The following is a 13,786-nucleotide window of genomic DNA, read 5'->3' as shown; positions in this document are numbered from 1 at the left end:
ACCCCACCATAAAGCTAAAAATGATTCAGAGTTGGTTTGACTCCAAACCTCCCAAATTTCAACACAAGGCAGGTTAGACTTTTTCCCGTTGTTTTGAAATGCTGTTGCAGTGTGTTCACTACCATCAGAGGGCGCTAACTGACGATGTATGTTTAACTTTCAAAATAAGATACAAATGGAAACTTGTTTAATAAGATGCATCGGAATTTTTATTTTTATTTTGTCCATGCATCTTAATTATTTTTCATTATCAAGGAACAATTGTGACCCTTTTTCCTAGTTGAACCGCTTACATGAAGCCAAGTTTTGTTTCTACTTCCGGGTTAAATAAGCGTCGCAGGCGCAATGACATTGTACCAAACACTAAAGAAGTCTGGCTGTTGTGTGGTTTCTACTTTGTTAAAACACATGCTTTGAAGAGCCAAGAAGTGCTTGCCGTGCCGTCAACATGTCTTCTAGTCTTTCGGGGTTTACAGAGGAGCAGCAGCGCAGAACAACGCAGGTAAACACACGCTTTATCTAAGCAGTTAGCCTGACACCTAACTTTAGCTTGCGTTGACTTTGGAGACAAACAGCCCTCTCCCCACTCGGGTTTTTAATCTCATCAGTCTGAGGCTGCAGCAGTGTGCTTATAATATCTGGAGCAGTTTAAATGAACGGGTTCATTTCATCTCACATTATCTAACTTAGAAATTAAATTAACTAGCTTCGTGCTTTACAAAATAATGCTTATGAACTTGGAGAAGCTTCCTTTTCTATCAGGATGGCCCTGTATATAGTTTCATCTATCTTTGTATCAACACTAATCAGAATCCCAGTCCCTACTGGGACTCTGGTTAAAGACATGTTCCTACCATGCTTTGCAGTGTGGATGGTTTGTTTTGGTTGATTTGTGCTGCTACTTTTTCACCACACAAAGTGGTTTGTATGTTCATCAGCTTTACTCTCGTCTTGCTGAACATCTTCTGCCTCATACTTTGTTTTGGGCAAAATGGAGATGGGACTTCAGGTCCATCACTGATGGCTATTTTGTTGACAGATTCTCCCTCTCTGTCACCATAGGACTCTTGTCTTCTTCTCTGACTGACCCTCTCCTTGTCCAGTCATTTTAGGTAGAAGGTAGTGTGTGGATAGGTTTGCAGTTTTGCTATGCTGTTTGAGATATTGTAAAGTTTGGATATTCATTTATGTAGCGATAAACTAACAAGGGTTACAATTGATTGCCTCTAATTTAACATTCATGCAACCATCAGCAGGTGCCACTGGGAGAAAACTACGTCCTCACAGAGGAGGAGAAGAGAGTATTGAAAGAATGCAGCCGTGAGAGCTTCTTCTATCGATGTAAGTTTAAATAAGAAATCAAAATCTTTTCAAGGTCTTCAGCTGCTTTTTGCCCACATGAACTTTTTACAATAATATTTTCCTTTCTTTCACAGCGGTGCCCTTTTCCGTGGTCAGCATGGCAATCACTCAAGCCCTAGTTGCCAGAGGTAATTTGCATCCCACCGTGAAATCACATTCATATGTCAATGTCACGTCAGTTGAACCTAAACGTCGCATGGATCTGTAAATGTTTGTAGGGACTCTGACTCGGTCTCCGAGGTTTGGATCTTTACCTAAAGTGGCCTGTAAGTTAACGCCTCTTATGTCTGAGTGATAACCTTCACATGTCGCCTGAAATTATGGGGGGGGATAATGTTGAATTGTCTGACTGTTGAAAGTAGAACGTATTTTCAGTGTTTTTTTTTTCTTTTTCGTTTCTGTACAAATAAGCTTCTGCGTATGCTTCATCTTCCAGTTGCTGGCTTTTGTGGCTACATGGCTGGGAAATTGTCGTACATGAAAAAGTGCCAGGAAAAGTTCAAGAAGCTGGAGAACTCTCCTCTGGGAGAAATCCTGAGGCAGAGGGCAGGGATGCCGCCGCATTTGTGAGTCGGACACACAGCAGGCGGCAGCCTCCTTAAATTCTCTGACTGTCTTTGTCTCAGGTTTTGCTAGCGACAGCATCAGTAGCCGCTTTTGTTTGTGTGCTTCTCCTCACAGCCCCGGTGGTCCTCAGTCAGAGCTCAGCGACCCAAACAGTCCGTCGTTTGACTCCATGTTCCAGCCTCCAGACGCTCCCGGCGCAGCGTCCAGCCAGACCAAGGATCACGAATATGGATTCAGCTCTGACCCTCCTGGACAGATGGACAGAGCAGATGACTTCAGTGCTCCAGGTTCATATCAGAAGAGTCACTGTTCACCTCAAACGAGAGCACTGCTACTCCTCTCAATTTCTCAAGTCGACTTATTAAAATAATTTTTTCTTTTTCTTTAAGCAGTAACTTTTTAAAATCATGCTCTATCCAGTACCAGTAAACGGCAAACGCCTAATGGCAACCGCTAAAATTTCTGCATGTGGTGCACAGCTGTTATCACTTTACACAATTGGTTGTCGGTCAGTCATAATTCAATTTTGATTGTTTATATGACGTAAATCTCTTTGCCTCTGTTCGCCTCAGTACAGTCGTATTTGGAGGAAGACAGAGTACCTCAGAAGAAATCGATCCTCTATGAGGACCTGAGGCTCAAAAACCGGGAGAACTACGAGGTGACGCTCACTCAGAAGGCTGACACAATGCTCAAAGCGCCCACAGAGAAGGTCCCAGAGAGAAGCAAGAAACCGGGTGAGCGGCTGCGGTTGGAAAGTTGTAGCAGAAAGTACAGCAAAGGAGGGAAAAGTAAAGAGATAGACGTGCATAGTTTGGATGGAAAAGACTAAACCTTATCATTTTCGGTGTTGCTTACGTTTCAGAGAAGAAGAACATCTATGGAGACACGTGGGAAGAATGAGTCCTTCCATTGGCCGGATGATGTGCCTGTGCTCTGACATCATCGATAACAGTGTGATGTAGGGCTCAAAGTTCTTCCTGTTCTTCTGCGTTTTTGATTCAGTTCGTGACCAATGTGACATTGACGGTGTGAATTAAACCAAACTGGTCGATGACTTGCTCTAATTTGATGTTTTTATTTGAGTTAATTTTATTAAACAATATCGGGTTATAAAATAGATGCATCGTTGGATAAAAAGGACAAATCTTTCTTTTAAAGGTTTTTTTTTTGGGGGGTGGGGGGGATCAAACAGTTCTGTTTAAGAGGTTTATTGGAAAACATTACTGAACTAAAAACTTTTTTTTTTAATCATTTTTTTAAATCATATTTTGACAGTAGTATCACAAAATATCATGATGAAATTCCATATTGACCAGCCCTAGGTCTGGTCACCCTGGCACTTTTTCTTGTATTTCCCTAAAAATATTTTATTTTATTTTCATGGATAAATTTAGTGGTTTTGAAACCATGACATTTTAAAACCTTGATAAATTCAACCACCCTGTTGCTGTGAGTAACTACAGCCTGACACTATTAATTAGTTATCGGATCACATACAACTAGAGGCCTTTTGAAATATAGATTTATTACTGGAAGTATAAAAAGTTGTAAAACAAAAAAACCCAAACAATTTATTTTTTTTACAAAGAAACACCACATTAAAAAAAAAAAAAAGGTATAAAATATTAAAATCATAACCGCATTTACCAAGTCCTTCACTTTGGATGCTGTAACATCTAAGAATGAAACACAAAGAAGTGAGAGGATTCGTTAAGCAATCAAATAAAAAAACCCACAACTACTGCATAGGTCCATGACTATGACTGTGGCCATGGCTACAACTTTGTCCCACAATTTGATCTGAGAAATGTCCATGGTTGTGTCCAACACTGTGTGTTGCAAAATGTCCATGATTGTGTCCAACACTGTTTGGTGTAAGGTGTCCATGAGGAGGTTGAGATGGTGTCAAGCTGGCTGAGTGGGGCCAGCCCTCATACACTGTAGCTGGGGTGTGAGTGGTGGTAGTGCTGGGCAGCGATGCATAAGCTTGAACCGGGTACGATCCAGGAGTGGGGTTTATTTGTGGAAGCAGGGTCTTCCTCCTCTCCTGCGAGGATGCAGGGACGAACATGACACCGCTGATGCTCCTCAGCAACTTAAACAGCAGAATCTTCTCCAGAACGGCAGCCCTGGACTCAGACATGTCCACAGGAGACAGCCAGCCTTTCCCATGCACCCAGCCGATCAGTATGGCAATAACATTGCAGAGAAGCACACTGTGAGGGACGAGGGCCGTGCAGATGACGAGGAGCACCCAGGGGAGGGCCACCGCAGGAAAACTGACCCCACAGAGAAAACCTTTGGTCATCTTAGTGTGTAGGGTTGTCAAGGCCACACAGGCCAAGACCACTGGGAGCAGACCCTCTGTGTGCTGGCTGGCATCCTGCAGAAGATCCAAGAAACTGTAAATCACACCAGTAATGGAGGTGAGAAGGAGGAAGATGAACAGGAAGCGAACCGTGCCGAAGCCTTTCTCCACACTGCCAGTCAGAAACAGCAGAGCAGTGATGCTCAGCAGGAGCTGAGGGAGGCTTCGGTGGTGAAAGGGGAACAGGAAGAGGCGGTGGATGTGGCTGCTTTGGAAAACTGTTGCTCCGATGCTGAAGCTCTCCTCAGGCAGGCTGAGACAGGTTCGGATGGCAAACAAAACGCAGGAGAAAAGGGCCACTAGGAGAGCTCCACTGGTGACAACAGGAGTGACATCTTTCACCGCTCTGAAAAGCTCATTAAAGTTTTTAGTTTGCATCTCGAGAGAAAAAAAAACAACATAAAAAACAGCGCAAGAAGCCCGCTGGATACGAGTAAAGCGGAAGCTTAGTAGAGTTAGATGACTTCTCTGCCTTCACACTTCCGGAACAGGAAGTGTAATTTTTACATTATCGGGTTTCCTTTTGACTTAAAAGCAGCGCCTGGTGGGTGAATACTCAGTTTACAGTCATCATTATTACTCTTTTGGGAAAATTTTTTACCTTCTTCTTGCTCAGTCGATCCTCTCGGGAAACCCAAGAAACCTGAATGGCTAGTTCAAAATCAGGAGGTAACAATAGCATTCCTTAGTAACTTTCACAATAAAAGTCATTCATCTTCAGCCTCCACTGAGACAGAATTCTGATAAAATCCAAACCAAAGATGCTGATAAAAAAAGAAGAAAAATTATAGAAAGTAAAGATCTTGTACCTTTTGTAAAATTGTAAAACAGCTATATTTAACATAAATATTTTATTTATTTATTAAAATATTTTATTTATGTTAAATATTCTGTCTATTTCTGGATATATATATATGTGTACACATACATGTATTTTTTTTCTGTCTATTTAGTTAGTAAGCTAGTTCGTTGGTGACAGCGGAACTCTCTGCTTCACTGATTCAGTTCCCAGTCGGACCTATTTGCGGATGTAACCGGAAAAGCCTCCGATTACAACTTCCACCCATGTGTGTATGTGGAGATTCCAGTGTGATCTACTTCGGGCTAGTTAGAATAAAGTTTCTCATCTTGGTTTAGTTTGATATCAGCGGTGTGAGGCTGTCGTCCCGGGCTCGGTGAAAACATGGCGGAGATCGTTCAGCAGCGGATCGAGGACAGGATTCCTGAGCTGGAGCAGCTGGAGAGAGTGGGACTGTTCACCAAGAAAGAAGTCAAGTACGGAATGAGGCTTAAATATTTCTCTGGTTGTTGGGGAACTGTTCATTGAGCTAATCGTTGAATGAATCTGAATCAAGATGGATGATTTTAGTAAATGTCCACACAGTCCTGTGTGGACATATTCTGATGTTCTTCCCGCACATAAATGAAACAGCTTTTAATCATTAAAAAAAGGAAAACCTATTAATCTTTTTTTTTAACTCATTTTCTCACTATTAATATTAACCTGTACATGTCATTTCCTATTTTTGTGGTTAAACAGCTCAGTCTTTGACCACAAAATAGAAAATAAATAAACAGGTTAAAATTAATTAAATAAACGGGTCAAAAATAAGCGTTATAAATTGCCCTAACTCGATTGAAAATGTATGAACTATGGTTAAAAGCCAGAGTGTATGCCAGGAAAGCAACCAATTCAAATACCAGTTCTGATCAGAAGAGTTCTGAAGCCTGCATGAAATTGTGCGTTGTGCAAAACTGATTTGTTGTTTTTACATGTGATTGATTTAGATCTATAGTCAAAAAGGTTACAGCTCTTGAGTACAAGCTCCACAGGCTGATCGTGAACAAGGAGGACTTCATTGCATACATTCAGGTAGAAGCTGGTCTTTATGAGCTGGGTTCTTTATATGTTTTTAAAGATTAGACATCTTATTTCTGTCCTTTTGTTGTTGCAGTATGAAATCAATGTCTTAGAGTTGATCAAGAAAAGAAGAGGGGTATGTAGCTGCTGGTCCTTACTACTAAACAGCTGATCAAAAATGGAAAAACAAATAATGTTCTTACCTTTTGCATTCTTTTTCAGCACATAAACTATCATTTCAAACGAGAGGAGATTGAATTCCCCATCATCCACAGAATAAATAGCATCTTCAGAAGAGCAACAAAGAAGTGGAAGGTTGGTACTGTTCGCACAACTCTTCTTACTAGAAACGTTTTACATGAATCACAATTTTAAAAAGTGTTTATTTATTATGTCTGCTTTCAGCATCAACCCAGTTCCTCAGATATGAGTAGGAAAACATTTTAGCTCCTGTCTCTTTAAGATTCTTGCCTAATCACGAACCCTCTTCTGAAGGCGTCCGACATTAGGCATTCAGGGCAATATTGTTTAAGATTTTACAGATTTTATTCAGTATAACATTATGTGAAGTGTCAATTTTTACAGAGTTGATCCTAATTTCTGCGGTTACCACTAAATTCCAGGATTTCAACTCAAACTGTAACAGATGGTGACCCAGGCTTTGCCCTGTTAGTGCCTAGAGATGATCCCAGTTTGTTTATTCACCTGTTTTTTGAGAGCTGACTCCCATTTCTCAATAGAGTTAGACTCTGAGGAATGTTGGAAATCACTCTAATTATCTACAACTTGTGCCTGGATTTCTACAAGTTGATCTTGGTTGACGTCTTGGTACAACTTTTTCTTCCTCATTGCAGCACTCTGACTATCCCCACTCATAGATTGTGCCAGCATGCTTCACTGTAGGAAAGACAAAGGATTTGTTGTTGCTCTCACATTTTCTTGTCTGAAGAAAATGTGAGATGTTTCTCACAGGAGGAGGATTCATCAAATAAAATACTTATAACAAGTCTTCTGCTATTCATCCTTGTGCTTCCTCCTGCAGATTTTCTTTTTCCCTTGATATTGTTCTTGGACAGAAGGAGCTTTTTGCTGCTCTGCTTGACAAAAAGGCCTTTGTCAAAAAGGCTTTGCCTCACTACCTCCAACATCAGCTGCTTATGTCGATCAATCTATGCAGCCTTGGCAACAGCTAGTAGGAGACAGTCCTGGAATTCACTGCACAATCTTTGTACTTTCTCCATTGTAACTTTTCTTTTAGATTCTTAGTAGCACTTTTCTTACCACACAATTTTGCTGCTAAGTGATAATGAAGGCTTTTCATTTAGGTTTAGCATTCGGGGCTTACATCTCTGAAATTGTAGGGGAAATGTTTGTTGAGTGGTTAGTTGAGGATTTTTAAGGCGACTCTTTCGGTGTCTTCAACTAGAATAAAACCAGATTGGTTGGTTTTGGAGATGGAAGCTAATGGCTAGTCCCACGGCGCAATGCTTTGTCACCTTTGCATTGGACAGACACTTACAGAAAGTGCATCCCAATTTAGACAGGATATAGAGTTTAGAGACCACTAACGATCTTCCTGTGTGGAACAAGTATTGAGAATGGAGCATGTAAACGGTTTCAGGTTGGAGCAACTAACAAAAAAAGGCATCAAAATAGCGTTCACTTGAGCTTCTATGACATTTTTGTTTTGTGTATCATTTCAACAATATCCTGATGTCTTTTTACGGACAGGACGATGTGCAGCTGTGGCTTTCCCATGTTGCTTTCTGCAAGAAATGGGTATGTAGAGCTCTCTGAATCTCTTTTCGTACTCACAGAGTTTACACTGCCATTAACTTCTGTTGGGCTTCACTCATCAGGAAACCAAAAGTCAGATCAGCAAGGTGTTCGCGTCTATGTTAGCTATCCACCCTGACAAACCAGGTAAAGAAAACACAGCATCAACGAAGAGTCCCAATATCGCTTAGTGATCCATGATATGAATTCAAAAGAACTGAACTGAAGCTTTTTACGTTAGCATTGTGGATCATGGCTGCCAAGAGTGAGCTCGAGGACCGAAATTCCTCTGAGAGTGCCCGACACTTGTTCCTGCGGGCGCTGCGTTTCCACCCAGACAACAAGAAGGTCTACCAGGAGGTAAAGCGGGCAAATGGAAAAGGCCCAAGTGTGCGAATGCAAGGATGAGTGCAATTTCTGTCGTGTTGTTCTGAATTCTCCGTCCCTGTGTGCATCAGTACTTCCGTATGGAGCTGCTGCACTGCGAGAAGCTGAGGAAGCAGAAGGAAGAGGTGGAGAAAGCCGATATGGATTTGGTGAGGGCTTTATCTTGCTAAAGAATCTCAGCTTTTCAGCTTCTGTCACGTTATACCTACACGTAACATTTTTATTGGGACTTGTGCGATAGGCCGACATAAATAGTTCATGATTGGAAGTGAAAAGCAAAACAATAAATAAAAGTGCTGCAAATTGTGCCGTGTCAATATATTTAACGCTAGAGTGCTATTTGTGTAGGACAGCCTTTCACTGTAATTTCATTTGTGTTTTGCACACATAGAGACGTGCCTGTCCATTCTTCTTTGTCAACCAGCTGCATTAATCATCTGTTTGTGTTGCTTTATTACATAAAATCCCAAGAAGTGACAGTGACATTTGTGTTGTTGTGACTGTTAAAAACCTACAAGTTTGGAGAAATGTTGCAAGGCACTTGACATGCTGTGTCAGCGTTTTCTGTTGATGCCTTCCAGGGCGAATATGAGTTTTCTCCAGAGATCCTCAGTGGAAAACTGGCAGAGGTTGTGTACAAAGATGCCACGGCAAAAATCAAAGGTACGATTTATGTTACTCTTCTTTAAAAATGTGTTAAATGTCTAAGTAGTAGTTTTAGTTAGTTTTTATGACTTATTTTAGCACAGACTTGAATATGAACAAGGATTTATTTGTTGTTGGCATTTGTGGCCCACAGAAGCAGAATTTGTCATCTCACTCCTGAACATAGCGGCCATCTTTGATTTTACCAAAGAACTCCAAGACTCCATCCTGCAAGAGTAAGAAGAAAACACAACTACATACGTGCTTATTTTCTTTCTTTAGCATCTGTCCGAGGCTGAATTATTGAACTCCGGCAGCACTCCATGTTCAGACAGCACCTTTCCTGCTTCCCCTATTTGCAGCTTGCAGGCCAACCACACAGAGGACAGCTTGACGTGGGATTTCATGGCTAAGAGGGAGTTGGAGGCCCCTGGGGTGGATGAGGAGCTCCACACCGCCAAAGGCCGGGCCTTGGACATCAACCGCAGAGAGGAGCGCTGCTGCCAGGTCTATGAAGAAGGCCTCAAGAGCCTCAACACTGGTAAGAGCTCCGAAAAATTATGATATCAATAAAATCATGGTAGGATTTTCTATCTTAACATTGTACATACACTCGATGTTAATACCATTACATGTCTGGATAAGAAATTGCTGCTTTTTTTTTGTTTTTTTGCTTTCAGAGCCGATGTGGACTCGCTATGTTGTTTTCTGCTTGGAAAGACTAAAGAGGAAGACCAACGTCCAGGAGCTCAAGGACAAAGTATGTTAACAACAAATTGCACTTTTAGTTCTTATGCACTGTTAAGTTTCAGGGGGTAAAATATTTAAGAGGCAGTGGAGTAACTTGCTTCACATGTTTATGTCTGTGTCACAGAGGCAAGAGAGGCTGTTGGAAGTTTTACAACGTGCCCATGACTCCTCACTGCTGAAGGAGAATTTTTACAAAAACTGGGTAAGACCCCTGAATATTCATTCATTGATGCTGCTGGCTTCACAGTTCACAAATTATGCTCTTAAAGCAAACCATTGAATGTGGGCCAGTCTTGACGCTAAAAGGCTTTAGAGCAATAATTTGAAAAGCTTGCAAGTTTCATAGATGTACCAAAGGAATAACAGTGGGCCAAGAACGGAGCTGTGGGTAACTCTGCACAAAGCGTTCGATAGCTTGTCTTTCCAAATAACTTCTCAACCAACCTATCTTTGTTACCGCCAGTGTTTTAACATTGTAATTTATTTTTTAGCTTTCATGTATACTGGCTCATTTTACTCAGATTAGCTTATTTACAGGTCCTATTTGAAGGAGGATTCTAGACCTAGTTTTGATTTTAAGGTTGGTAGTTGAGAGTAGAGCTTTACAGTTTATAATGTGACAATGCATTGAAAGCAATCACAGTGCAAGTGTTGCCAGGAGCAGATAACAAGCCCAGTGTTTTTTTTTTTTAAGGGTAGAGATCCTGTTAAAAAGGTAGTAGAAACACCCCGAAGAGATGTTTAGAATCAAACCTGATGCTCACTGTGTGACCAGCTGGAGATCCTGCTGTCATCTGGGCATACCGAAGCGGCAGCCAGCCTCGCCTTGTCGGCCACGCAGCGCTACAACCAATCTGTGTCGGTCTGGAGTCTCTGTCTGCAAACGTTAAGGCATCTGGGGTGTGGAGACATGGCCAAGCTGTTCCACGACGCTCTCACACACGTTAATCCCAAGGTATACACACACAGTCACACATACATCCAAATAATTAGTCTTTATCTCTTATTCTCATCCGGTTTGATCATTTCCGAGGCGCACACACGCTGTTACAGTAACCAATTTAATTGCGCTCCCTGGAGAACAGAGTCACACGCGTTACCCACTGGCACAGCAGCATAAGTAGGTCATCTCCTTGGCCCAATTAGTCTCTGCTCCATACCGTCCACTGCAGCCTCGGCCTGTATGTGAGACAAACCGAGGACCGGCTGAACGCTAGCTGTCTAGTATAAATGCAACACCATGAATTATTGGTGCATTTCTCCTCACACACATGCTTTAAACTCGGTCAAACGCCCTGATGGCTGTCTGCAGAATAGCTGCTTGTTGTGGCGGGGTTTCCCAACGCCAGCTCTGTAAAGTAGCTGCTTGAGGAGGATTACACATTTGCTCATTATGCAAGTCTTTCCTCTCTGTTTGCTCAAGTGTGGAGTAGATGTGTAAAACCTCCAGGGTTTGGGGTTTGGTATGTATGTCTACTTACCCGTATAACATAAATACAGTTTTTAAAATATGGAGGTAAAAATTGAGGTTGATTACAGATTACATAAATGTTGCTTTCATATTTTTAAGATTTTAAATGATTCATTTTGCTTCAGATCTCTTGATGTAATCGGTGTACTTAGTAACTAAATGTGTAAAAAATGAGTCTAATTTAATCTGGGACTGCTTGGTCACTCCAACAACTTAAAGGAGATGGTCCACATTTTCCACATCTTCTTTCCAGATGTGGAGCACACACAACTTATTATTTTTTCTGTCAGCAAAGATTCCCACTGGAGCTGTGGGTCTCTGCAGCGCCTCCAGAGTGACCGTCAAGCTTTCATTGGGATATGTTGTACAAAGTCCTGCATAAATTGCAAAACACACCCGGGGTTAAAAGAAGAGTGTTCAGGATAGTGGTATAATGTCTTTTGATTCTGGTCTTTCTGAACTTAAAGATGAATTTGGATTGTTTTGTTATATTTATTTAGCATTTCCTATTCTAGTATATTTAGAGTAGTACAGTGAAATGAATTCATTAAATCATTCTCAAAATCTTAAATCACGTTGTAAGGGTTTCCCCACTCATGCTTTGAAAAACTATGTTGACAATTTCATGAACTGCTCTAAAACTGACTCGCATATCGTAATTTTAGAGCAATGAAAATTGGTCTGCATTTTATGTAAGCTTGTGGTGGTAACACTCAGTTATTTTGTACAGGAGAGTCTACCACTATGGCAGCTGCAGCTTCAGTGGAGCATGGCCGACCAGAGTGCTGAGGAGACGGAAGCAATCTTTAAGGTAGCACCAATCCTCCCCTTAAGCAAAGTGGCAAGTCTGACAGAGCAGCAAGACTTTTGTTTTGCTTTCAAAAATTGGACACAAAAGCACTCCTTTGTCAATTAAATTACAGCGACATGTTGCAGTATTTTCAGACATGTCATCTCTTTGCTCTCAGAGAGGTTTGCTGTCCTCTGTCCCGGCTATCGCCATGGAGGTGAAAGAGCTCTATCTCGACTGGTCTTACTCAGTTGGAGGATATAAGAAAGCCAGAAAGACCTTTACAAGGTAGTGTGCCCCTCAAACAAATAAAAACTAAAAGGGAGGGGAAAAAAATAGCGGAGGATAATCCTTAAACACCTTTCATGTTTTAAAGACAAATTGAAGATTGCTCACGTTTTCCCCTTTTTTCCGTAGTTTACAAGAAAATCGTCCGTTGTCTAAGAAGTTTTTCACCAGCATGATTCAAATCGAGAAGGAACAAGTATGTATGACAACTGTTTGGTGGTCACCTTGCTGCATTGATACAATCAACTATTTTCCACTAATAATTTGTATAAAGAAGAACAACTGAAAGGAAAGAAGCGGTTTACTGATGCCTCGGGCCGGCTCTGGTCCTAAGTGTGTGAATAACTTTATTTGTCCTGCAGGAAACTCCGAAGATAAACAATCTGAGAGATTATTATGAGAGAGCACTGCAGGAATTTGGCACTGCAGACGATGGTGAGTCCAGGTTGAAAAACCGGCAGAAGAACTGTGAGTTAAAAACTTTTATTTATAGGTTCACGTTAAACAGAGACAGATGAGTAACGTCTTTCTCTCTCTCTCTGGAAAAGCTAGAGAATTTCAATAAAAACATTTGAGCAGAATTGGCTAACACCGAGGCTTGATTTAAGGACCATGGGGCATTACATTTGACTCAAGATCATAAACTTTTCAAACAGTGCTGCTATGTTTAAAGTGCAACATTCTCTTTTTTTTTTCCAAAGACCTGTGGCTGCAGTACATCCAGGAGGAGATGGGAGCGCTCGGCCAGCCAGAAAACTGTGCAAAGATCCACTGGAGAGCCATGAAGTTCCTGGAGGGGGAGAGCGTGGAGAGATTCACCTCCAAATACACTCTGCTTCAGACCGGACACTTGTGAAGGGAAATGAAAGATGCAGCCCAACATGTCAAACGACCACATCTGCACGTATTGAACTGGTGTTACGCTAATAATGACCTAAAACACTGTACTGTAATTTACCAAAAGAATAGAGATAGGTGCATGAACCAGGTTGAAGGGTATTAACTGGTAACCCTCCACAGGTATGTCTGAATATGGACTTTGTTGGCCATTAGCTAAAATAAATCAAGATTTTTACCACAAGCAATTTCCTGAAATTTTGTGTAATTTTCAATACTGCTATATCATTTTTTTTTATATTTGAGGTCAGTGCCTTCTGCGACCAGAGCTACACAAAAGTGTAAACTAATTATATGCTTTTTAAATTTGACTTTGGGAAAATTGTGCAGCATGAAGGAGCCTGTTGATTCTTCTTTAGGGTTCTAGTCATGTTCCAGTTTAAGAATCCAGCAGTTAATTTAGTTCTGTAAATTCTACTTTTCTTTTTTAAATACCAACTGCGTTTTCTGATTTCTCTATAATACCAGCACATAGATCCAGTGTTTGCCTTCGCTATAAATATTCTCATAGAAATTGCAACCTTTCAATGTAAAAAATAAAAATTCTGAAACTGTTTAAAAGTACAAAGCAAACCAATGTCAAACATTAAAATGGTAATAAACCTCCATATTTAATTACAG

The 13,786-nt window shown here is 41.0% G+C and overlaps 3 protein-coding genes across 3 annotated transcripts; 2 read left to right on the top strand and 1 right to left on the bottom strand.

The window, feature by feature from the left end:
- Positions 1 to 268: 268 nt before the first annotated feature.
- Positions 269 to 2,986, top strand: LOC103137753 (OCIA domain-containing protein 1). The gene is made up of 8 exons (XM_007551653.2): positions 269 to 502; positions 1,254 to 1,341; positions 1,437 to 1,490; positions 1,581 to 1,628; positions 1,799 to 1,928; positions 2,044 to 2,216; positions 2,502 to 2,666; positions 2,795 to 2,986. The coding sequence occupies exons 1-8, from the start codon at positions 449 to 451 to the stop codon at positions 2,830 to 2,832; spliced, it is 750 nt and encodes a 249-aa protein (XP_007551715.1). The 5' UTR covers positions 269 to 448; the 3' UTR covers positions 2,833 to 2,986.
- A 359-nt stretch (positions 2,987 to 3,345) lies between these two features.
- rhbdd2 (rhomboid domain containing 2) lies at positions 3,346 to 4,986 on the bottom strand. Its single transcript, XM_016671353.1, has one exon. It carries the CDS (start codon positions 4,676 to 4,678, stop codon positions 3,671 to 3,673), a length of 1,008 nt encoding a protein of 335 aa, XP_016526839.1. The 5' UTR covers positions 4,679 to 4,986; the 3' UTR covers positions 3,346 to 3,670.
- Positions 4,987 to 5,298: 312 nt separating this feature from the next.
- On the top strand, positions 5,299 to 13,353 carry utp6 (UTP6 small subunit processome component). Its single transcript, XM_007551650.2, has 19 exons — positions 5,299 to 5,575; positions 6,089 to 6,173; positions 6,256 to 6,297; positions 6,384 to 6,476; positions 7,893 to 7,940; positions 8,021 to 8,084; positions 8,179 to 8,297; positions 8,396 to 8,473; positions 8,906 to 8,987; positions 9,124 to 9,205; positions 9,332 to 9,510; positions 9,650 to 9,729; positions 9,844 to 9,921; positions 10,495 to 10,674; positions 11,921 to 12,001; positions 12,159 to 12,268; positions 12,398 to 12,464; positions 12,631 to 12,703; positions 12,970 to 13,353. The coding sequence occupies exons 1-19, from the start codon at positions 5,484 to 5,486 to the stop codon at positions 13,122 to 13,124; spliced, it is 1,788 nt and encodes a 595-aa protein (XP_007551712.1). The 5' UTR covers positions 5,299 to 5,483; the 3' UTR covers positions 13,125 to 13,353.
- The last annotated feature ends 433 nt before the right edge of the window (positions 13,354 to 13,786 follow it).

This window comes from Poecilia formosa, unplaced genomic scaffold, assembly GCF_000485575.1.
Source record: "Poecilia formosa unplaced genomic scaffold, Poecilia_formosa-5.1.2 Scaffold43, whole genome shotgun sequence".
Taxonomy (NCBI): Eukaryota; Metazoa; Chordata; class Actinopteri; order Cyprinodontiformes; family Poeciliidae; genus Poecilia; species Poecilia formosa.
The sequence above is the reverse complement of the archived record's forward strand: the minus strand, read 5'-3'. Positions and strand labels throughout refer to the sequence as shown.